This window comes from Sciurus carolinensis, chromosome 8, assembly GCF_902686445.1.
Source record: "Sciurus carolinensis chromosome 8, mSciCar1.2, whole genome shotgun sequence".
Taxonomy (NCBI): domain Eukaryota; kingdom Metazoa; phylum Chordata; class Mammalia; order Rodentia; family Sciuridae; genus Sciurus; species Sciurus carolinensis.
The window spans coordinates 7,884,176-7,906,076 of record NC_062220.1 but is presented as its reverse complement, the minus strand read 5'-3'; the positions used below and the strand labels follow the sequence as shown (position 1 = coordinate 7,906,076).

At 45.0% G+C, this 21,901-nt stretch overlaps 2 protein-coding genes across 4 annotated transcripts in view; one reads left to right on the top strand and one right to left on the bottom strand.

Annotated features, from left to right (window-relative positions):
• Positions 1-281: 281 nt before the first annotated feature.
• On the bottom strand, positions 282-13,246 carry LOC124990573 (basic proline-rich protein-like). The gene is made up of 4 exons (XM_047560712.1): positions 12,872-13,246; positions 11,671-12,696; positions 1,227-1,422; positions 282-810 (listed from the first exon to the last, which is right to left on the bottom strand). Exons 1-3 carry the CDS (start codon positions 13,244-13,246, stop codon positions 1,318-1,320), a joined length of 1,506 nt encoding a protein of 501 aa, XP_047416668.1. The 3' UTR covers positions 282-810; positions 1,227-1,317.
• The window catches only part of Cul1 (cullin 1), a 93,287-nt gene continuing 83,414 nt past the window's right edge, over positions 12,029-21,901 (top strand). Inside the window, exon 1 of one of the 3 annotated variants that reach the window (XM_047560730.1) lies at positions 12,029-12,155. The gene's annotated coding sequence lies outside the window, so the exon portion shown is untranslated. Of the gene's footprint in view, positions 12,156-12,274; positions 12,428-15,774; positions 15,795-21,901 lie in introns of those variants that run through there. The other 2 variants (XM_047560729.1, XM_047560731.1) reach the window with 2 other exon arrangements.

Genomic DNA, 21,901 nt, shown 5'->3' with positions numbered 1-21,901 from the left:
CCGTGTGGGGGCAGGTCAGGTTTGTAGAGGGGGCAGCTGTTGTGCAGGAGACCCTCTTGTGTGGGCAAGAGGGCTTCAGAGTGTGTAGGATATGTGAGGGCTCTAGTGTCTGTGTCCAGAGGCCCAAGGAAAAGGTTCTCACTGGGCTGAGACACAGAAGTCTGCTTCTCAAAACTCTAAGAACTAATTCAGCAATAATTTAACTCACATTTATAAGACACCTATAGGCTCTTTATTTTTAACAAAAATTTATTGAACACCTACTATGCCCCAGGCACCAAATCAGTTAACTACTGTTTACAAGGTAATATGCCAAAGACACAGTTGAAATGAAGACATATATCTGGCCCTCAAGATTCCTAGGATCTCGACATATGGACCAATAGAATAGAATAGAAAATCCAGAAATAGTAGCCCACAAATATGATCCACAATTTTTTGACAAAGTTACAAAAAGAATCCAACAGAAGAAGGATAGCTTTGTCAACATCTGTTGCTGGAGCAGTTGGCTGTCCAGGGGCAAATGAGCTTTACCTTGAACCTCACACTCCACACAAAAATGAACTCAAAATAGTTCCCACAGTCAAAAGTATAACATAAAACAAAAACATGTTTAGAAAGACCACAGGAGAAAATTTCTGGGACCTGGGACTGGGTGAAGAGTTCTCAGCTTCGGCAGCAAGAGCACAATACATAACGGGAAAGACTGAGGATTTGATCACTGTCCGATCAAAACCTTTTGCTCTGCAGAAGACCAGATGACAGACAAGGAGTCTAGAGGCAGGCATCCCGGAGCCCAGGTGAAGCACCCTGAGAACACAGAGGAGGACGAGATTCACTTCAGCCCTGGGGCTCTGGGAAGTCCCACGAGGTGAGAACCTAACTAGGATTTGAAGAAGAAATAGGATTGCAATGAACTGACCCAGGAGGAAGAAGTGCCTGCACAGAAGAGTGAGCAAAGCCAAAGTACAGGCAGTGTCCAAAGGAAGCTCCAGGTGCAGCAGGGGGAGGGCAGGAAGTGAGCCCGCCAAGGGGGTTGGGGACAATTGTGTAACCAGTGCAGTTGTGACATGGCCCTGCTCCCAAATGGTTCACAGCTAGAAAATGGTAAATTGGACAAGAGGGACAGACAGCTCTGACAGCTTGAACTCTGGGCATTCAGAAGAATGGGATTCAGCCAGGGCCCATCCTGAGATGCGCCTGGGCTGCCTCCCACCCTGCGCTACCTGTCTTGGGCACAGGCTGGGCTGCCTGAGTCCATCTTGTTCCCGGGGCAGGCTCTTCCTTGCATCTACTGAGGGCAGAGCTGGGAACCTCTCACCTGCAGCAGCACAGTCTCCGGGGCAGGACGGTGGGGGTGTAGGTCCAGCTCTGTGCAGAGTCGGAGCCACCCCTACTTCCTGTCTCAGTCACCCTGCAGCTCTTTGGTTTTAGGGAATAAAACAGAAAAGTAGGTCAGTTGGCAAGTGGTTCATGAAGTACTTACTCAAGAAACACTGTTCAGGAAATACTTTTATTTTTCAAATCCGTGGATATCCTGGGATTAAAAACAAAAATTACTTTACTTTGGCCATTAGAGTTTCCTATCTACTTTTGACATCTACTTACCTAATTTTATCAGGAAAATATGTGTCCTGAGTGCCTGGTATTAAATTTTATTTCATTGCCAGTTTCTTCCAGGTGATCTTGTTGGTAACTTCACAGTAGAAGTTCTTTTGCTCAGTTCAAGTAGCATTTCCTAATTTAAATGTAATTAAGACTGCAATCTTTTAACAACTAGGGAGAGGATTACTGGATATCCATCTAGTTCCAATCTCTTAGGAGAAGTTCAGAAGGGGAGATGTAGAGGTCTAGCATCCTGGGTATATTCCCAGCACTTATCAAAAAAAAAAAAAAAAAAAAAAGGTCTAGACTCTTGGGAGAGAGTGGATAAGGAAAAATAATAGTATAATTGACAAAAGAAAAGGAAAGATTACCAGCTTCTGGGAGGAAGGTTTGAGCTGTTCTTCTGGATATTGAGTTGCAATTTTCTACCCATCTCTTATCTCTTGCTTCCCTACCCAGTTATTCAAGGGGAATATTTGTGGATATTTCCCTCTCATTTAGCTGTTAAACTTGCAGAAGGGACTTGCAGAAGGCTGAGAGTGTTCCCAGAGAAGTCAAACACCTGCTAACGACCTTGTTGCTGCTGTGGCTGAGCAGTGGGTGATGATCCTGACCAAATTCCTGGGATGTTATCAGCAAAAATAATATGTAGCTCTCATGGTACAATGAGAGTATAGTTTCTGAATTTCCTCCATCAGCAGAGCTAGCCAGCAGTTATTTATTTAAGATCCCAGCTCTGAATTAAACACATGTTCTTTTTTAAAAAATGATGGTCAGAGAAATTATGTAAATTCTCAGAATATCACTTCACTTGTCACCCCACAGAAAAACTAATTGGGGAAAAGGCAATTTTTCCCACAAAATGATAATATAATACATTTTTTGGTGGTGGTTGTTCTTATCCATTAATTGAGGACTGCAGCCTGTAGGTTCCTTCAACCTCATTATTCTATTCATTGAGTCAAAAGTAATTAGTGGGGCGCAGTGGCACACACCTGTAATCCCAGCAGCTCCAGAGGCTGAGGCAGGAGGATCGAGAGTTCAAAGCCAGCCTTAGCAACTTAGTGAGGCACTAAGTAACTCAGTGAGACCCTGTCTCTAAATAAAATACAAAAAAAAAAAAAAAAAAAAAAAAGAGGGTTGGGGATGTGGCCCACTGGTTAAATACCCTTGAGTTAAATCCCCCAGTACCAAAACAAAAAAACAACTAATCATCCCATGCAATGGCACACACCTGTAATCCTAGCAATTTAGGAGGCTGAGGCAGGAGGATCAGAAGTTCTGGACAGCCTCAGCAATTTAGTGAGGGCCTAATTAATTTAGAGAGACCCTGTCTCTCAAAATAAAAAATAAAAAAGGGCTGAGGATGTGGCTTACTGGTTAAGAGCCCTGGGTTCAATTCCCAGTACCCCCCCCCAAAAAAAAAAAATTGACCTTATACAATATGAAAACCAAGATCTAAGGTCATTGAGATTTCTCGAATTCTCTGTGCATAATATTTCTTTAAAATACTTACTTCAACAAATGGTGTTGATGAGCTATAAAGTTTTTCCTGGCAAGAATATGCTCTGACCCGGAAAACACACTTCATTATTCATGACTAGAATGTTCTCTCTAATTTATGCCAGTAAAAACGTGGAATAACCCAAGATATGCTTTACCCACATTACATGAGCTCAGACATGTGAGTGGTGGCTTTGAACTCAGACTGGTTTTTGGCAATTGATGAAGAAAGTTCAGGGTGAGGGAAGTTTTCAGAGGTCTTTTGTCCAGTGTTTATGAAAAAAGAAAAGAAAGATTCCAGAACACTGTGAGGGCAGAGAGAGAAGAGGCTGAGAAAGCTTCAGACAGTTTGACATTGACTCAGGAGTCTGGGAAGTGATTAATATTTCCTCAGCGAAAGAAAAAAGGACAAGCCAGATGTGGTGGCACACACCTGTAATCCCAGTGGCTCAGGAGGCTGAGGCAAGAGGATTGAGAGTTCAAAGTCAGCCTTGGCAACTTAGCAAGGCACTAAACAACTCAGTGAGACCCCATGTCCATATAAAATACAAAAAGGCGCTGGGGATGTGACTCAGTGGTTAAGTGACCCTGCATTCAATCCCTGGCACCAAAAATAAATAAATAAATAAAAATAAAAGGAAGGAAGGACATTCCCAACAAAGGAAGCCAACAGGAGTACCACGCTGCCTGGATCATCTGCCTGGTTGTGTGACTGCAGCATAAAGTCTGTTAAGGTATTTTCTGGAATAAACACTCTGAATAAAGTGGAATCTCAATAAAGAAAATGGCTGTCCATAATATGGGTGGTCCTCGCCCTAGCAGTCGAAGATCCTTGTAAAGCAAGGTCTATACCTCCCTAAGCATCCTGCTGGTCTTAGACGTGAACTGCAATGTTGACTCTTCCATGGGTGGCCAGCCTGCAAACCTAACCTGCAGATTTTGGACTTGCCACTCTCCATAATCACATGAGTCCTGAGTCAATTTCATAAAATAAATATCCATCTATCGATTAGTGGATCCATCCATCTCTATTGGTTTTGTTTCTCTGGACAACCCTAACTAGTGCAGTTCTATATAAACCTATTTAAGAATGTCTTCAAGAAATTTACCCCATGCAAGAAGAGGAGTGAAATCCACATCAAGTCGAGGAGCAGGATAGGCTTTTGCTAAAGAGATTACATTCAAGGTGGGCCTGGGAGGATGGATTCTCCTGGGGTAAGCAGGGGCCAGGGAAGAGCAACTTTCATGGAAGGTGCAGCAGGATGAGAAAGTGCCTGAGGCCTAGGGACCCAGTGTGGATCTGGTGTGATATCTGTAAGAAATTAAAGGGGACAGACTGGAAGGATTTATCCCCTGGAATCAAAGTACAGATGATGTTTCAAGGTTAGAATTGAGGAGTTTGTGATTTTTTTTTTTTTTTTTCAATAGGGAACAGGGAATTATTACAGGCCTTTGAGCAAGAACGTGACTGTGTGCCAGGTACTGTGCTACATTCTGTAGATGTAGTAACAAAACACTGTCTCTGAAATCAAGGCGCTCACAATCCGTGAGGGAGTTGGAGACAGAGAAGGGAACAATTTAAATGCAATGAGAGACACTCTTCAATGAGAACAGACACACATGCAAGAGAATCACAAAGAAAGACACCTAATTCCAATATGGGGTGGTTGAGGTATGCAGGGTCCTAGAAAGCTTCCTGAAACGAGAGATTTTAGGACAGTTTCTGGAACTCTGAATCGTTTCTCACGGAGACAGTCAAACCATTTGAAAATGAACGGCAATCTCACGTGATCCAACCTACTTCAAGGTTACGATGGTGTGTAGGTCCCCCAGGGTGGACCTCCAGAGACCACTCAGATCATGATCGACAGCAGTATTTTCCGGGTTCCAAAACAAAAGACCTAGGACTGGAGATAGGCCACATCTGAAACTAAGCATTAAAATTCTAAATCTTCCCATCCCCTTTCCTGCCTTCCCTTCTTTTGCTGAAGTCTCCTCTTCCCAGAACCTCTGGCCCCAGGCCGTCAGCCTTCCCCGAGGCACTCAATGTTCATGCCAAACTTGATTTGCCCAAAACTTTGCATTTTTAGGTGCTACTACTGGTCTGTGTCAGGAAGAAGGCAACCTGATTCAACCTGTTGGTGCTATTGTGCAAATGATCACCAAGCTCTCTTACTCTCTCAGAACAATTTGGGTCTTTAAGAAATGTTACTTAGGAATTTTGGGTGTAATTCTAGGTAGTAAAAACAAGCCCTTTGTGTATGTGTTTGAATAGGTGATTTAGAAGACAGGAGGTGAAGGTTGGTGTGGTGGCAAGCACCTGCAGTCTCAGACAGTTGGGAGGCTGAGGCGGGGGATCACTGGAGCCCCAAAGTTGGAGATCAGCCTGGACCATGACCATGTAGCAAGAGCCTGTCTCTTCAGGAAAAAAAAAAGAAAAAGAGTTGAGAAGGTGAGGTCCAATAGTCAGTCCCCATGAGGACTGAGCATGACTTTGGTAAATTTCTGTTTCATATTTCACATCTAGTTACCTCTAAATATCATTAAGATCTTATTTCTTTGGCATCTGATGGACCAAAATGAGCTATGATTTTTTTTCTAATGAATTAATGTAACCTTGGTCCACTTTAGGCTTTGAATATAACCCTTGCTGCTCTGCCACTGAATTTTTATTTTCATTTTTTAAATATATTTTTACTTGACGGCAGACACATTGCCTTTATTTTATTTCTTTATTTTATGTGGTGCTGAGTGCGAACCCAGGACCTGACATGTGCTCTGCCACTCCACCACTGAGCCACAATCCCAGCCCTGCAGCTGATTTTTAAAATGGACCTGTTCTTTCTCATCCTCTCTCCCTGCTCCTCCCTAACCTCAGGGGACACAGGATTACCTTTCTTCCCAATCCTAGGCAGAGTTATCTGTCCCTGAGCACACACCCACCCTAGGAAGGAAATAATCCAGACTTTGGGGAAAGTACCAGAAGATCTCAGAAATGACTGTCCCCCAAATTAACAAGTGAATTATGGCTCCAACAGAGAACCCCTGGCATGCAGCCCTTGAATCACCTCCCTAAAAGCCCCCTGTACCTGCTGATGGGCAGAATCACAGCCTCTGGGACAGGAATCCCCTGTGCTTCTCCTTTGCTAGCAAAGCAATAAACCCTCTTTATCCTTTTCTCAAAACTGTGTCCTTGTTATTGGATTGGCATCGGAGACAAGGATCGAGCTTTCGGGAACATTAACATGGAGGATTTAAAAACTCGCTTCTTCAAAACCAGTTTCTGGCTCTCTGAAATGGAAGAAATCATAACGCTGCTTCATGCTTTGCCTGTTTTCTTTTGAACACTTACCTGGTCGAGTTACAGAGTCAGCATATGTACAGCTATTTTTCTAAGAGGAACCAGGTTTTTAAAAATCGTGAATAATGTGTATTTCATGACATGGATTAATAAACATTTAATTTAAACATTTAATTGAAAAATCTAGAAACTGGTTCATACTGGGGTCATCAAGTGAAGTGTCTCTGGGATCTGGCCCCTCTGGGGGACTCTGAGGAAAAGCTCACACCAGACACCATTCTGTCACCAAAGGGAAGGAGACCCCAACAAGCAGAGGGACAGGATGTCTTCATACGTTGCAAGAAACACCGCAGGCTACTCCATCAACTTCAATGAATTCTCCAAGAAATGTTCAGAAAAATGGAAGATGACACCTGCAAAGGAGAAGTCTAAGTTCGAAGGTATGGAAACAAGTGACAAAACTTGCTAAGTCATGAGATGAGAATTTACCTTCCTCCCAAAGGTGGTAAGAAAAAAGACCCTGATGTTTTCAAAAGACCACCATCTACCTTCTCCCTGTTTTGTTCTGAACGTTACCCAAAGAGCAAAGGAGACACCCAGGCCTATCCATTGAGGATGCTGCAAAAAACCTGGGTGAAATGTGTTCAGAACAGTCCACCAATAAGAATCAACCAGATGAGCAAAAAGATCTAAACTTAGGAGAAATATTTCAGTACAGTGCTGCATACTATGCCAGAGGGGAAAGCAGAGCAAGAAAGAATGGCCCGGCAGGGGAGCAGGCTCAAAGGAGACTGCGCCAGAGCAGGCGAAGAGGTTGAGGACCAGCACATGGCTGGACCACCAAGACTGGAGTGTGCAGTGTATGCACCAGGCAGCAGTGAAGAATGCGAATTCCAGTTCGGCTGACATTTGCTTCAGTATAAAAGATGATTTTTAGCACTGGGGTTATAGCTCAGAGGTGGAGTACTTACTTGCCTTGCATGGTCTAATCCCCAGAACTGCAAAGAAAACAAAAATAACAAAAACTACTGATTTTGGTACAGCTGATAAGATTTTTGTGGAGAAAAAACTTTTTAAAAAATTCAGGTGTTCTTAGCGAGACCCTTAAGGAACTTAGCGAGACCCTTATCTCAAAATAAAAAGTAAAAAGGGATAGGGATGTGCTTCAGTGTTTAAGTACTCCTTGGTTCAATCCCTGGTTAAAAAAAAAAATCAGGTTGTAGTTTTTTTTAGGGGTTATTACATGCAGTTAAGTTTTAAAACTTCTGATGTTAAATGCTCTTAAATATATAGTGGTTGATTTAGTTTCTTGATTTGTGGTAACACAGCAAACCTATAGGAATTAGAATAAATTTTGGGTTGGGGGGATGTTGTATTTTGTGTTTTTAAATTTTGTAATAAAATTGTGCATAGAGGGCTGGGAAGATAGCTCAGCTGGTAGAGTACTTGCCTCACAAGCACAAGGCCCTGAGTTCAATCCCCAGTACCGCAAAAAAAAAAAAAAGAAAAACGTGCATAGAAAAATCTGATCTAGTTGGCTCCTCTTTCTTAATTACACTGTTTCAAAAACAAAGTTTATTGGAATATATCATTAATACCTGATTCTGAAAGGTTGAAATTCTAGCAGGGGGAGAAGTGGGAATGGTTCCTAAACTCAGTGGTTCCCAAACTCAGTTCACCAGACTGGCCCTAAGGCATCACAGAATCATCACCATCGCCAGTAATATTATTATCTCATTTACAAAAACTCCATATGAAACCATTTTTTAAATTTAAATTTAAATTTTTTGTGGTGCCGGGAATTGAACCCAGGACCTCAAGCACACTGGGCAAACAAAGCACTCTACCCCTGAGCCACATCCCAGCCTGAAATCCCATCATCATCCCCATTTCATAGATAAACTGAGGCATGGAGAGGTTATGTAACTTGCTCAAAGTTACCCAGTTAATCAGTAGTGAAGCCAGGCTATGAATTCTGGCAGTTTCAAATTCCCTACTTGCTCTTTCCCACCCAGTTTTGATTTAGTGGATCTGCAATGGGGCCCCTGGAATGTTGCCCTTCAGAATCAGGGTATTCTGAAGCAAAGTCAGGTTAGAAACCATCCTGTTGAATCGATTTACTTTGCACTAGATGGCCATTTCCTTGCCTGGGTCTGAAAAATAATGGTTCCTATGGCCAGGCAAGTGACTCAGTGCCCTTTGATTTAGGAGTAAACAACATGCTCTGGACTGGCTGCAGAGTTCTCCAGGCATGATGCTGCGGGGCTGGGGAACTTTGGGGAACAGACCCTCTTTCCAAGCACAGACCTCCTAGTTTAAAGGCACATGGAAGACCAGGAGCACACTTGCTGGTGGAGCTCACCTGGAATCCCAGCCACCCGGAAGACTGAGGCAGGGGAACTGCAAGTTCAAGGCCAGGCTCAGCAACTTAGTGAGACCCTCTCTCAAAATAAAATTTAAACAGGGTTGGGGATATAGCTCAGTGGTAGCGAACTTGCTTAGCATGTGTGAGGCTCTGGGTTCGACCTGCAGTACCAAGACGGGGGGGGGGGGGGGGGGGGGGAAGGCACGGGTGAGAGCTGGCAGTGAGGGGAGGTCACAAAAGCAAGAGGGGCTTCCTGGGAGGGAATGGGAGTGGGATCCCGGAAAATAAGCAAGATTTCCAGACAGAAAAGAGAAGGCGCGGACCATATGTTTATTGCGGGTTCAAATGGAAGCGAGCATTCACCAATGGTGACTCAAGGTTGGTGCTCAGGGCCATGAGTAGGCGCAACCGGATTGGATGCAGCTGAGAATTCTGAGAATTCCTTTTAGGAAGAGGCTGGGATAAAACAGATTTGGAGATGTGGTACACCTTAAGTGATAGGCCAGAATTTGAACCGAACCCTATAAACAATGGGGGGCTACTTAAGTTTAAAAGGACAAAGAAGTGATGAAGATTTCAGTTTAAAACGTGCAGTTCATTACTATGTAGGGGAAGATACCAGAACTGGGAAAAACATTTAAAATTTTAAAGCAATGATACCAGTGGGAGAAAATGTCTCGGTAACATAGTGGACACACACAGGTCAGGTTATGCCAAGGACTAAGCTCAGTGATTTGGAACCAATTCCCTAACACCTCTGAATCTTGGGTTTTTTCATTGGAAAATGGGTGTGATAATGATGGGTGTGATAAAGATGTTGTCCCTGAAGACTGAGCCAAAATAAACAAAGGATTTCCCTGGGTTGGCAATGGCTCTGGGCTGCCAGGTGAATAGGTTAGGACTCTGCTTTCCAGGCCTGTATGACTTAGAAAACGTGAATGGTATAAGTAGCAAGAGATGCCCATGGGCCTCCACCGTGTGGAAAATGACGAAAAGAAGGGAACTAACAACGAATGATCCAGAATTACACTGGAATAACATCCTCCAGAGGTAGCTTTTAATTCCCCATTAACAGCTGACTGAACTTGACCAAAAGATGTAATTTGAGTCTGGGTAGAAACCAAGGTTCATTTAAATCTAAAGCTTGAGTTTTTTTCAACTACATCACGTTATTTTAGACATGCAAAGTGACTTTTTTCCCTACTGGTTTTGATCTTATATTCTGAGACTGTTTTGAACTTTGATTCTGTCTATTAAACTAAGAATCTTTCCAAACTTTGGGTCATCTGAGAGACATGGATTGTGCTGAGATGGGGAGAAAGATGAGGGAAGGAGGTTCTGAGCGGAGAGAACAGATGGCCTTGTCCTGATGGGTAGGAGGCCAGGTTACCTGCCCAGAGTAGTCGCAACCTGGCTGTGAAGTAGTCATGAGAAGGTGAAGTAGTCTAGCTGCTAAGAGGAGCGGAAAGGAGAAGAGAGCATTAGGAACCAGGTGGGGACAGCGAGGAGGGGAGGGGGATGCTGGTGGGCCGAGGACTTCACTAGGACAAACGGAAGGTGAAGGAAACAACAGTAAAGGAACATTAACCCACTCAGCTCCCATATTCAGCTGTGGGAAGTCACAGAAAAGATCACAAGTATGATGAGGGTTTAGAGAAGGTGGAGATGAAGGTCACAGAGGTTCCAGCAAAGGTCAGAGAGTGAGATATTTAAAAACCTATATTTTGCTGGGCATGGGGGGGGGCAGGCCTGTAATCCCAGTGACTCAGGAGTCTGAGGCAGCATCTCAGCAATTGAGGGAGACTCTGTCTCGATAAAAAATTAAAAAGGGGGATGTAGCTCAGTGATAGAGTGCCCCTGGGCTCAATTCCCAGTCCCCCCAAAAAAAGTCTATATGCACATGGGATGGCATCATCCACAGGGCTAAACCAAAAAACCTTCCATTTTACTTCTACCCTTTCCATACTTTTCTCCTATTATTTAGACAGAATTTAACTTTTAAACTCTAGTACTAACTGAAGAATTACATAATATGAAGACAGGTAAATACAAACAAAACTTTTTATTTGGGGTGGGGGCAGCTACTGGGGCTTGACCTTAGGGCCTCACACATGCCAGCAAGCACTCTACCAGGATCTACGTTCCCAGCCCAGCCGCACAAAAAATGCACCAAAGATACCTAACAGAGGTTGACGAAAGCCCCCATTTCTATCCAAGGGACTACATGCCAGTGGGACGTTTCTCCTGCAAGAAACCCAAGTCACTCAGGAAACAGCGTGGACCCTCCGCCGCCCTGCGCCCTGGCAGGGGATCTGCAGTGTTCTAGTTCGGAGAAAACAGGAAGTTGCATCCACCACATCTTTGGCCCAGATGATGGGCTAATTTGAAATCCTTCCTTGCTCGTTCATGGCATTGCTGAGCCAGCGCATCAGAGCAGCTGCCTCCACCTAGGTATGGGGTTAAGACCACGCTCTCCCCAGCCTCTCACCACAGGAAGCCCAGTGGCTAGCTGTGCTGCCAAAATTCACAATCAATTTGAACATTCCCAATCATGCCATTTAATTTCAAACCAGTGATACTACTTCAGACCACATGTGAGAGCGATTCTCACACTAACAACTCAGGCCACCCCTCTGTGTCATCAAAGCCTGCAGTTCTCCTCAAGAGACTAAGGGGGAAACGGATTTTTGTTGAAACTTGCCCAAAATGAGTTGGCTTAAGGACTCGGAGAGGGAAGCCTCCTCAGTCTTGTTTTGGGAAAGCATTTTAAAAGGCAGACACGCACATGCAGCCGAGCCCCGGGCTCCAGGCCGGCCCCCCGGCGGGCAGGTGCAAGGGGCTCAGGGCCCCGCGCGCGGCTCTCCGGGCCTGGCCCACCTCGGGGCCACCTGCGCACCTCCGGCTTTCTTATCTGGGCCGGGGTCTGTCGCCGGGTGCAGCTGCGTCCCGTGCCGGCTCGGGCCGTGTGCGCGCAGGGCGGCGGAAGCCCCTCTCCTTCGGGAAGTCTCTCCAGGCGCCGGAGCCCCCCGCCCAAGGTCAGCCCCTCGGAGGTCCGAAGTGGCGGGAACCGGCCTCCGGAGGCGGCCCCGCGGCGGGGGCGGCTGCAAAACCCGGCGGCGGATCCGGCGCGCCGCGCGGACGGCTGGGCGCCCGGGCAGGGGCCGCGGCTCGCAGGTAGACAGCACCCCGCGAGCGGGGCCGCCGCCGAGGGCCGGCCGGGCCGCCGGCCGCGGCGGGCGGGCGGGAGGTTTCCGGGCCCCTCCCGCGCCTCGGGCGAGCGGGGCGATGGCGGCGGCGGTTTCCCGGCTCCCCCGCCCCAGGCGCCGATGGCGGTGCGGCCCGGCCCTCCCCCACGGCTTCTCCCCGCGGTCGCCGGAGCCGGTGAGGCCGGGAGGGCGGGGAGCCGCGCAGGGAAGGCGAGAGGGCGGAGGTTGCGTGGTGCAGGCGGCGGCGGCGGCAGCGGCGGGAGGAGGGCCGGCGGGCGGGCAGGGGAGGAGGCGGAGGCGGGCGCCGTGTCGCACGCAGCTCCAGGCGGGGCAGCCCGGGCGGCTGAGGGACGCAGCCAGACCTTGGCGGGACGGGGTTTCACAGGGCCCGGGCCCAGCGAGCGGGCGGACACGTCGCCGGAGCCTTGGGGGCACCCGGAGACGCGGGTGAGTGTCGGCGGCCGCAGGGGCCGAGCGGCGGTGGCTGCGGCGGCGCAGGCCGGGCCGGAGCCGCGGTGTCGCAGTGACTGGGGCCGCGGCGGCCGAGCGCAGGCGCCGGGCGAGGCCCGCGCCGCGGCGGGGCGGAATGGCGGATGGGCCGGGGGACTCGTGGGCGGAGGGCGGCGAGCGGGCCCCGGCCCTGAGTCACCAGGCCGGCCGGCTCGGGCCTGGCGGGGCCGCGGGGTCGGGTTTGGGCTCGCGGCCGCCAGGCCCGGCTACGCACTGGGAAAAAGCCCGATTCATCGCCCCAGTGGCGGCGGCCTGGCGGCGCCGGCCTTTCCCAGCCGCGGGCGGCTCGGCGTCCGCCCTCGCCTCGTGCGGCGACCCTCGCGGGACGCCCGGACGCGCGCCCTTTCCCCTCGCCCGCGCGGGTCACGCTCGCCGCGGGACTCGTGCTCTCCGGGAGCCCGGGCTCGCGCGCAGGAGCAGCGCCGAGCCGCGCCGGGCGCCGCGGCTTCCCGGCGCCCCGCTCCCGGGTCCCACGCTCGCATTGTTGCGACGGTGCACGGCGCTATTATTGGGTAATAGTCGTCTTTTTGCCCCGTTCTCCTGGGGAGCGGGCCGCGGCGGGCGCGCAGGGATGCGAGTGCGGCGGCCCAACGGGACGGAGCCCCTGGCGCTCGCGAGTCGGGCCGGGCCCTGCGCCACGGCCTCGGCGCGCCCCCGGCCCCGGCGGGAGCGCGCGCTCTGACCCCGGAGGTAACCGGGCGCCCGGCCAGGCCGCGGGGAGTAGGGGTCCCCGGGCCCCGGTTCGTGCACCTTCATTCCCAGGCCCGCGTGGCCCAGGAGGCCCCTCTTTCTGTCACCTGTGTATTGAGGTGCCGTGTAGACCAAGATAATTCGGATTGGATGCTTTGACACGTTCCTGAGATTAACCTCCAAAGTTAAGAGGTTTCCCCTAGCTCTGCCAAAAGGAGGATTCTCTTCCCTTGGGGTCACTGTTGTTGCTTTTAGTTCCTAGTAGGGGTTAGTGGTTAAGTGCACAAGTACTGAATTGCAGTCAACTTACCCAAGTATTTGTTTGCTCTGTAATTGCTCTTTCCTGTAGTGGCTTTAAAATAGTCAAAAGTTAAGAGTGGAGTATATGGTCACTCTGTTTTTGATATGCTCTTTAAAGTCATGAGCTTCTAGGACCTGAGCATACCGTTTCAACTTTAGCACTTCATTTTGAGGTGTACCCGAGAATGCACCGGATTTTCTGAAGTCCCGGAGTTTCGTGTATTTTATGTAGCACAGTTCTACTTCATATTTTAAAAGTAAAACCACTATTTTTAAGAAAAGTAGGATATGAGATTTTTCTTTAGAAAAGATTTTGGGATATTAGAAAACTCTTCCTTGACCATTCTATTTGTTGCTTTCCAGGGTAATTGGAGATAGTTGCATTGCACTCCAGATTCCCAAGCCTGCAAACAAGACCGGCTTGCTTTAACTCTTATTATGCCCATTTTTGGAGGTTTCAGGAGAGTGCTCATTTAGTTTGAGAGGGATGGCTGAATTACTTTCTAAAAATGTTGAAAACTTTTTTTCTCATTGACATCATCTTTTAAAAACTACTTTGCCAAAAAATTAACCAATTTTAGATATACTGTGGTTTTTCCACCGTTTGATATGATCCATCTCGGTTTTTGAGAGCACCACGCTCAGGTCCTCTTAGGCATGCCCCCATTCCTAACATCAGAAGACCCAGACCAGTGCCTGAGCCTTTCTGCCCCACCTCCGTAGATGTTACTTGAACTCTTCTGTCCCTGCTGAGTACTACCTTCTAGCTACAATTAACTTAGTCTTGATTGTTAGGAAGCCTCATTTCCCATATAGATTCTAGGTTGTGAATTCATTGAGAAAACAGGGGATATTCTTTCCTTATTTTTGCACTCCCAAAATGATAGAGAACTTGGTTACTGTGATATTGCGATTGCTTTTTTTAAATGAGTGAATTTTCTGGAATAATTCTGACTTAATCCCAGTGTTTGTCCACTTTCCCTGATTTGGCTATTGAAAATATAATCACTGCATGTAAGCTGGTTAAAAGTGCAAACTTTATTATTTTTATATGCTTCTTAAAAATGTTTTTAGTCGTAGATGGACAAGAATACCTTTATTTATTTTTATGTGGTGCTAAGGATCAGACCCAATGCCTCAGACAAAGCACTCTGCCATTGAACTACAGCCGCAGCCCCTATTACATGCTTCTTAAGAGAAAGATTTGTCACTTTTATCCTTTTCCACACTCCCTCTCCCAGTATCTCGTTGAGTACCTTAACAGAATAATGTTCAAGTTTTCTTTAACTGGAAATCCAGGGAAGTTTGAAAAAAAAATCTTGTGAAATTTAACAAAACTTGTGTTAAGGTATAGACTTTTAAACGTGTGTGCGCGCGTGTGTGTATTTTTAAACAAGAACCTCCCCCTCCCCCAACAGTCTTGCATTGCCTTTGGAGTGAAGCAGTTTGGAGTTGAGGTTCTTCCTTGTTGGGAAGGTGAGGCTGGACCAGGAGTGCAACTAGTCTTGCCATGAAGTCCCCGTGGGTCCTGAGGGCCTTTCCACTCCCACTCTACCCTGGGGCAGAGATAGTGTGCCTTCCCTTTAGCATGGAAAATTTAGGTGAATATACTTTAAATTGAGGAGTTGTTTGTCATTCTTCAAATTTTAATAATCAGGGCCCCGGTCTTTTGACTGTGTCTCCATTTCTTGATGCTTCAGCCCTCTGTAGATCCCAAAGCATGACCTTTCTGCCCTTAGCAGTTGAGTCAATCTGGGAAAAGACATCTTTTGGGGACTACTGGCTTTATTTCAAACTGATCTTAAATATGCCTGGAGAAAAGGGCCATTCATTTTAAAAGCCAATACTAAATTCACCTTGCTTTTTAAAAAATTGGTTAGAGTATCAGTAAAGTGTTTCTTTTGTTTCAAAACCAAGAAATGAGCATTAAATGAAGAATAAATAGAATCTGGATAAAACCTTTTAAGTTCATTAATGTGAACTTTAAGCTTGTAATATGTACATTTACTAATGTACACTACATACAGAATTATTCCAACATTTTATGACTTCAATTTTTTATTCACACAGGTTTTCTAGGGTCTAGGGAAGCTACGTGGGGTTGGTGGTGCTCATTTATTTTGGTTTGGGTGAAAAGACATGGAGTCTAGTTTGAGCCTAACTTTGCTGGCCCTCTTTCCTCTTTTGTAAAATGAAATGGTTTTTAATTGATACTGTTTAAGGTTTCTTTAGGCCCTCAGAGTATATGGATCCCATGGGAATGTCACAACTTTTTAACAGGAACAGCAGCACTGGAAAAACTACCTCATAGAAGGTAATGTATCATATATACAGTTGGCAAGCAGTTACAAAGCTTGGGTTGGATAGTCATTTCGATTGTATCTTTGGAAAGCTTGGACCAGGTAGCATGGTTCTCCTCTCCCTGGCTTCTACTCCATGCTTCTGCTGATTAGTTCCATTCCCTAAGCTCCGAGTCTCTCTTCTGTTCCCCCTTCCTATAGCTAACAGCTCAGGGTTGCCAGGAGCATTCCCAGATTCCTGGGGTCCTGCCTGTTGTACTGTCTCAGCACTCACGCTTCTGATTGTGCTTGGTGACTTCTCCCACCAGACTGCCCTGTAGGACAGGGATGGTGTGGCACACATCTGGCCCCTGTGCCTAGCATGCTACTCGCTCAACACGTGTGTACATCCCTCACTTGAAATCGTTACAGAGCCCTGTGAAATTCGGGTACTATGGCCAAACCTTTCCCATTTAGAATGTAGGAGCGAGGCTTCGTGTGGTGAAGGCTGGGCTGGGAGGGTGGTGAATCCTGAGTTAGAATGAAACAGCGACCCCAGAGCCTAAGCTTTTAGCAGGAGCTCCATTTGACTGATTTGTAAGGTGGAAGAAGATTACTTAGATAATAAAGTATTAATGATGATTATCTTCATTTTTTATTTTCTTTTTTTTAAATATTAACTGTACAGCTTTTTTTTTTTTTTTTTTTTTTTTTTTTTTTTTTTGGTATCTTTTAGTTGTGAATGGACATTCATTTTATATTCGGTGCTGAGAATCTAACCTAGGACCTCACACATGCTAGGCAAGTGCTCTACCACTGAGCCACAGTCCCAGCCCTGATTATCTTTAAAATGAAAATACTTTAAGGGTTGATATCTGAACATTACTATGGAATTCATCGTGCAGAGCAGACCTGTCAGAAAATGCTTTAGAAAACATTATGAAATGGGTGCAGCCATTTAAATATGTATAAAGTGTGTTCTCTCTAGTGATTGTTTAAAGCAGTAAAATGGTAATAATTTTAGAATGGGGAACGTGTTATTTAAAAGAATTTTTAAAATATAAAACAAAAGATAATAGGGTGAAGATAATATAAGTTTAACATCAAAAGTAGGGAGTAAAGAAGATTCATTTGACTACTTTAGAATAATAAAATTTCCATAAGTTAAAATCCTACAAGAATTAGAAGGCAAATGGCAAACTAAGAAAAATATCACCATTTTGAAGCAAATTTATTTTCCAAGCTACAAAAAGACAGCTAGCAAACCAATAAAAAAGAATCCTCCACCTCCTGGAAAAAAAAAAAATGGGCAAACTGGTAATTAATACGAGGAGCAGGAAACATGAGAAATTTTTCTATTTCACTAGTAGTAGTCTCCAAAATGCAGATCTGTAAGGTACTGGGGTGGGGGTGGGGGACTGAAGGAGAGGGGGAGCAAAGATTAAAAATATAAGCCACGTCTGTTGAGAATATCCAGAAATGAGCCTAGTTGTTGCTAGAAAGAGTAATCTAATAGGATTTTTCAGGAGCAAAATATGCAAGAGAAACTTGCATAAAAATGTGTGTGTACCTTGAAATAGCTAATCTGCTTCTAAGGATTTAAACTATAAAAAGTGATTCATAGATTGATAGTCCGTCCTGGGTATGCTGTTTAATACCTTCTTATTGTGCTATTATGGATGATTGTTTTAGCATTGTTTAGATAAATCTTTGCATTTCCATAATACTATATTTAATGAGCATTTAGTGAGTGTTAATGGTAAAAATGCTATAAGGTGCCATATGTAACAAAATTTTTTTAGCATCTTGAGCACTGGGATTATGGGTTATTTTAATTTTTTCCTCCAGTTTTCTACAGTGCACATGTACTTATGATACAGTAGATTGATTTTTTTCTTTTGCAATGCTGAGCATCAAACCCAGGGCCTTGCATGTGTTAGGCAGGTGCTCCACCTCTGAACTACACCCCCAGTGAGGTTGGGTAATTCAAAATGAAAGTCCCAAGAAAACAGAGGGACCACCAACAGGGCAGAGCTTCTGCTTGTTAATGCTGGAGGCACATGGTGCTTGCTTTAGCTGTAGTCCTCCTGTGTGATTCACTGGTGACGTGTCTGACCTGGTGGCCTGTGGTTCTGGTTGTCAGTTTCTCCTTTGTCTAATGTTCCCATTCATCTCCCATATCATAATCCTTCAGTACTTCCGGTCCCCTTGACCAAATTGTCTTAATATAATGAAACTCATTTACATTTTGATAGATTTACCTAAGATTCCAGATTAGGTGCTGGTGAATTGCCTTGGGAGTGGAAGTTTCCTTTTCTTAGTGACATTTTGACCTTCCTATCCTTTTTGCTTCCTAGTGATAGAAGATACATTTTAAATGGAACATTTAAAGTTAATGTCAAGAGTATAAAGTTGTTAAATATTAGAACATTACTTTGGCACAGTTTGTTGTATAGTTTGTAAATTGGAAGGATTACTATTGATTATCTAAGAATGCTACTCTAAATGGCATAAATTAGGAATGCTGTTGGAATTATGGAAAATAGGCACACAGCATTGTCACCAAATGCCAGGGGAATGCCTGCACCATGTAGGAATTATATTCTAAAAAGTTATACTTGCTTCATGGGTATCTCAAGTCAGGGTGTGGGAGGAAGGGAGAAGAGCTCAGACCTCCCTTCCTGAGAGATGGAAGGACCTACTCTGGTTAAAAAGGTTAGGAATCCTGCATGAGATAGATAAAGCACAGACCCAGCTCCTCAATCCAGAGTGAGATTGCAGGAGTAGATGCAAAGGCCAGGCCATTTCCCCCTCCCCAAACCCCAGGTTCATCTTTGGGAACTTGGAGATACAGCTTGGAGGCAAGAGGAAGAGGGGAAAAGTCCAGGATGACTTGTGACTTTTCTGATTCTCCCATTTTAAAGATTAAAAATCTAAAAATTTACTGACTGGATATGGCGGAGCATTTCTATAATCCTAGTGACTCAGGAGGTTGAGGCAGGTGGATCACTAGTTCAAGTCCAGACATAACAACTTAGTGAGATTCTGCCTCAAAAATAAAAAGGTATGGGGATGTAGCTCAGAGGTAGAGCATCCTTGGGTTCAATCCCCAAGGCCATTTCAAAAAAAGAGAAAACTTTAAAGTTTTACTTGCAGATTTTTCCTACATGTGATGATGCTTAACTGCATTCAGCACGGAGTACATGCCAAAGACCTGTGGAACATGTTTTTGTGACTTAGTAGATGCTAGCTATCAGCTTTCTGCTTCTCTTAAATGCCTTATGTTGGACAGAAGTCCCATCTTTGCTGTCCTGGTTGAAAGTAGACTTTGACACGCAGCACAGGACTGCATTATGACATTAGTCATCAGGCAGAGACGAGTGAATTTGAGTGTCTCTTATTTGACATGTTGATGAAAGTCTACCTGGGCACCTCATACCGAGAGGAGGTTACTACTAACAAGTGACCCCAAAGAGACAGGAGAGGAAGGCCTAGGGGTGCTGGAGACATCGCAGCCGCTTGAGCTTGAGCAGTTTTGCCTGAAGTTATATTTTCAGTGGTGACTTTGTTTGTGTCCTGGGTGTAGGTGACTTTGCCCTGTGCAGGGTTTTTTGTTTTGTTTTTAATGTATGTGATCTCTTTGGACATTAGGAATCTTTGGTTTCTTTGTTTTGCTCACTGTCATTTTTACAATAAAGGAGCTCTGCTCTATCACTCTACATGTTACTGTGTTTTCAGGATTTTTATTTATTTGCTTAGACCAGAGTTCATCCCTGTTGAGGTACAGGAATGGGAGGGAAGATCTGTGAATAAATTTAGGAAATGCTGGTTTGCATCAGCCTTTAATATGTTACCGTGCATTGACACGTATATAAAATGTGTATGTGTTTATTATATATATGTGTATATATATATACGTATACACACACATATGTGTATCTGTAATTTAATAATAGCTTTCACAGGAAAAAAACCCCCCTACCACATTAGTTCCCCCCACCTCACTAAGTTGCTGAGGCTGGCCTAGAACTTGGAATCCTGCCTCAGCCTCCCGAGTAGCTACAATTACAGACATGCTCCACCATACCCAGCTTACCCACTGCATGTTAAAGAACATGTTTTGTAGAGCACACATAGAATTTCAGATCAGAATGTGGAGAAATCATGTACCTTACAGTAGAGATTTGGTGTATAGTAATTCATATGTTGGTTTTTTTCTGTCTTTGATGGCTGTGATAAGCACGTGGAAGCGCTTATGTTCTTTGCAGCACAGTGTATATGAGCCATGGAGGCCAGAATCCCAGTGAAAACAATTGTAGGTTTAGTCGTCTGGTAGGGATTTTACTTTACTTTAGTTTTTGTCTCAATCCTAAATTCTAGGTGCTGTTATAGGAATTTATCTTAAACTTTTTTAAAAAGCATATTGATCAGCATTAATTCACAATTTCTACTGAGAAAACAAGAAAACCCTGTATTAGTCACATTTTATTGGTGTGTCAAATATTGAGAGAACTTCTTAAACCTAGAAAATACTGGTCTGTAATGTTCACTGCCGGCATTTCAAATTCTTTTTTAACAGTCCAGGGGCTGCGGTCATAGCTCAGTGGCAGAGCACTTTCCTAGGTGTTAGGTCTTATGTGTGGTCTGGAAACTTCTAAGTTTAAAAGGTATCGTGGTACTTTTTTACTTCTCTTTAAAGTACTCTCAGGTGCTTTCCTGATACTTGAGGTTGATTTGTCTGCATTTTTAACTCAGTGGCCTTCAGAGTGTAGACGCTGTTCACATGATATATTAGGTCAGATTGGTTTGGGAAATGTAACCAGGTCTGTTGTCTAGAACATTCTGTGCCCTCTGAGGAGGCTTTGTAACACACACCTGTTATCCAAGTTCTGTGCCAGATCGCCATTCTCTTTTCTTGGGGGATCTCTGGACAATCAGGGTTCAGTGAGGACTCCTTGTTCTCACCATCCTCCTTTTTTTGGTGGGTGTTCAGTAGCTCTCTCCCTTGGACTTGATCCTGTTCTAGGTCTTTTGGTTTTGTTTAGGTTCTGCAGTTGGAGCAGAGCTCCTTCCCTCCTGCCCGCTGCCTTCAGGGCTTTTCCCTTTGGCTAACCTGCCCTTGCTTCCGTCTCAGCCTGCTCCAGACTGATTGCTTTAACTTCTTCCCTCAGCCATATCCCCCTTTTGTTGTCTACATTATATCAGGCACAGGCTTAAAACTTTGTTCTTATTCATGTCAGTGAGCTACCAGGTCTTAGCTCTTGACTCAGGTTTCGCCCTGTTGTCCTGGTGGCTAGTGCATGTCCTGTGTTGATCCAAGATCCATGGTGGCTCCCTGGCCTGCACAGTCTCCCGGGCAGGTGTCGAGCCACTCTGACCTGTCTCTGTTGGTCCTTCACCACAGCAGTCCCCTTCCATCCCCATAAGCTTGGGGAAACTAGATTCCCATAATAGTTGCAGGAAAAGTGATTTGGAAGAACATTTTGATGGCTCTCTTGACAGCAGTGAATGAAACTGCAGTTTTATTATCATTATTTTTAAATTTTTCTGGTGCTAGGGGTGGAACCCAGGGCCTTATGCATGCTAGGCAAGCAGTCTACCACTTAGCTACGTCCCCAGCTGTAGTTTTTCTTAAAAAAAGAGAATCCCCCGCCAAATGCAGAGGTTTGTTTGATTGACAGTCTAGTGTAAAGTAAGCACAAGCATTTGTGTGTGTGTGTGAGAGAGAGAGAGATTTGGGAAAAAATTAGTCCTAAAATGTATTAAATAATTAGCACACTTTATTTTCAGCATTTGTATTTTTTAGAAGTTGATTTATTTGCACTTTTGATATGTAACATTTATCTTTAGAAAGTGAAACATGTTTGTGAAGTCCAGGTCCTTTAATGTGTCTGTTATGTATGAGTTCTTGATATTTTAAAACTATAGGAAATATCTGGATTTTGTGATTGGATGGATTTTGGTGTTCATTCTTTAGTTTTGAAAACATTAACTATATTTTCAAATGGGAACATGTTTGGTAATTTTCAAAGTAAGCTTCTTAAGCCTTGCTTGAGAAAATACACCATTAATGAAGTAACTTATGTGAATTCAAGAATACCGGCAGCCTTTTGAGGGCCCACCACACTAACCTTGGGCTGAA

What these genes read in the sequence shown, in the direction of transcription:
- LOC124990573 (XM_047560712.1), bottom strand. Translation starts at nt 13,246, where the DNA reads ATGAAGGTGCACGAACCGGGGCCCGGGGACCCCTACTCCCCGCGGCCT. An exon ending in CGGGCTCCCGGAGAGCACGA is followed by an intron (nt 12,697 to 12,871) that starts GTCCCGCGGCGA and finishes CCCAGTGCGTAG; the next exon opens with CCGGGCCTGGCGGCCGCGAG. An exon ending in CCCAGATAAGAAAGCCGGAG is followed by an intron (nt 1,423 to 11,670) that starts GTGCGCAGGTGG and finishes CTAAAACCAAAG; the next exon opens with AGCTGCAGGGTGACTGAGAC.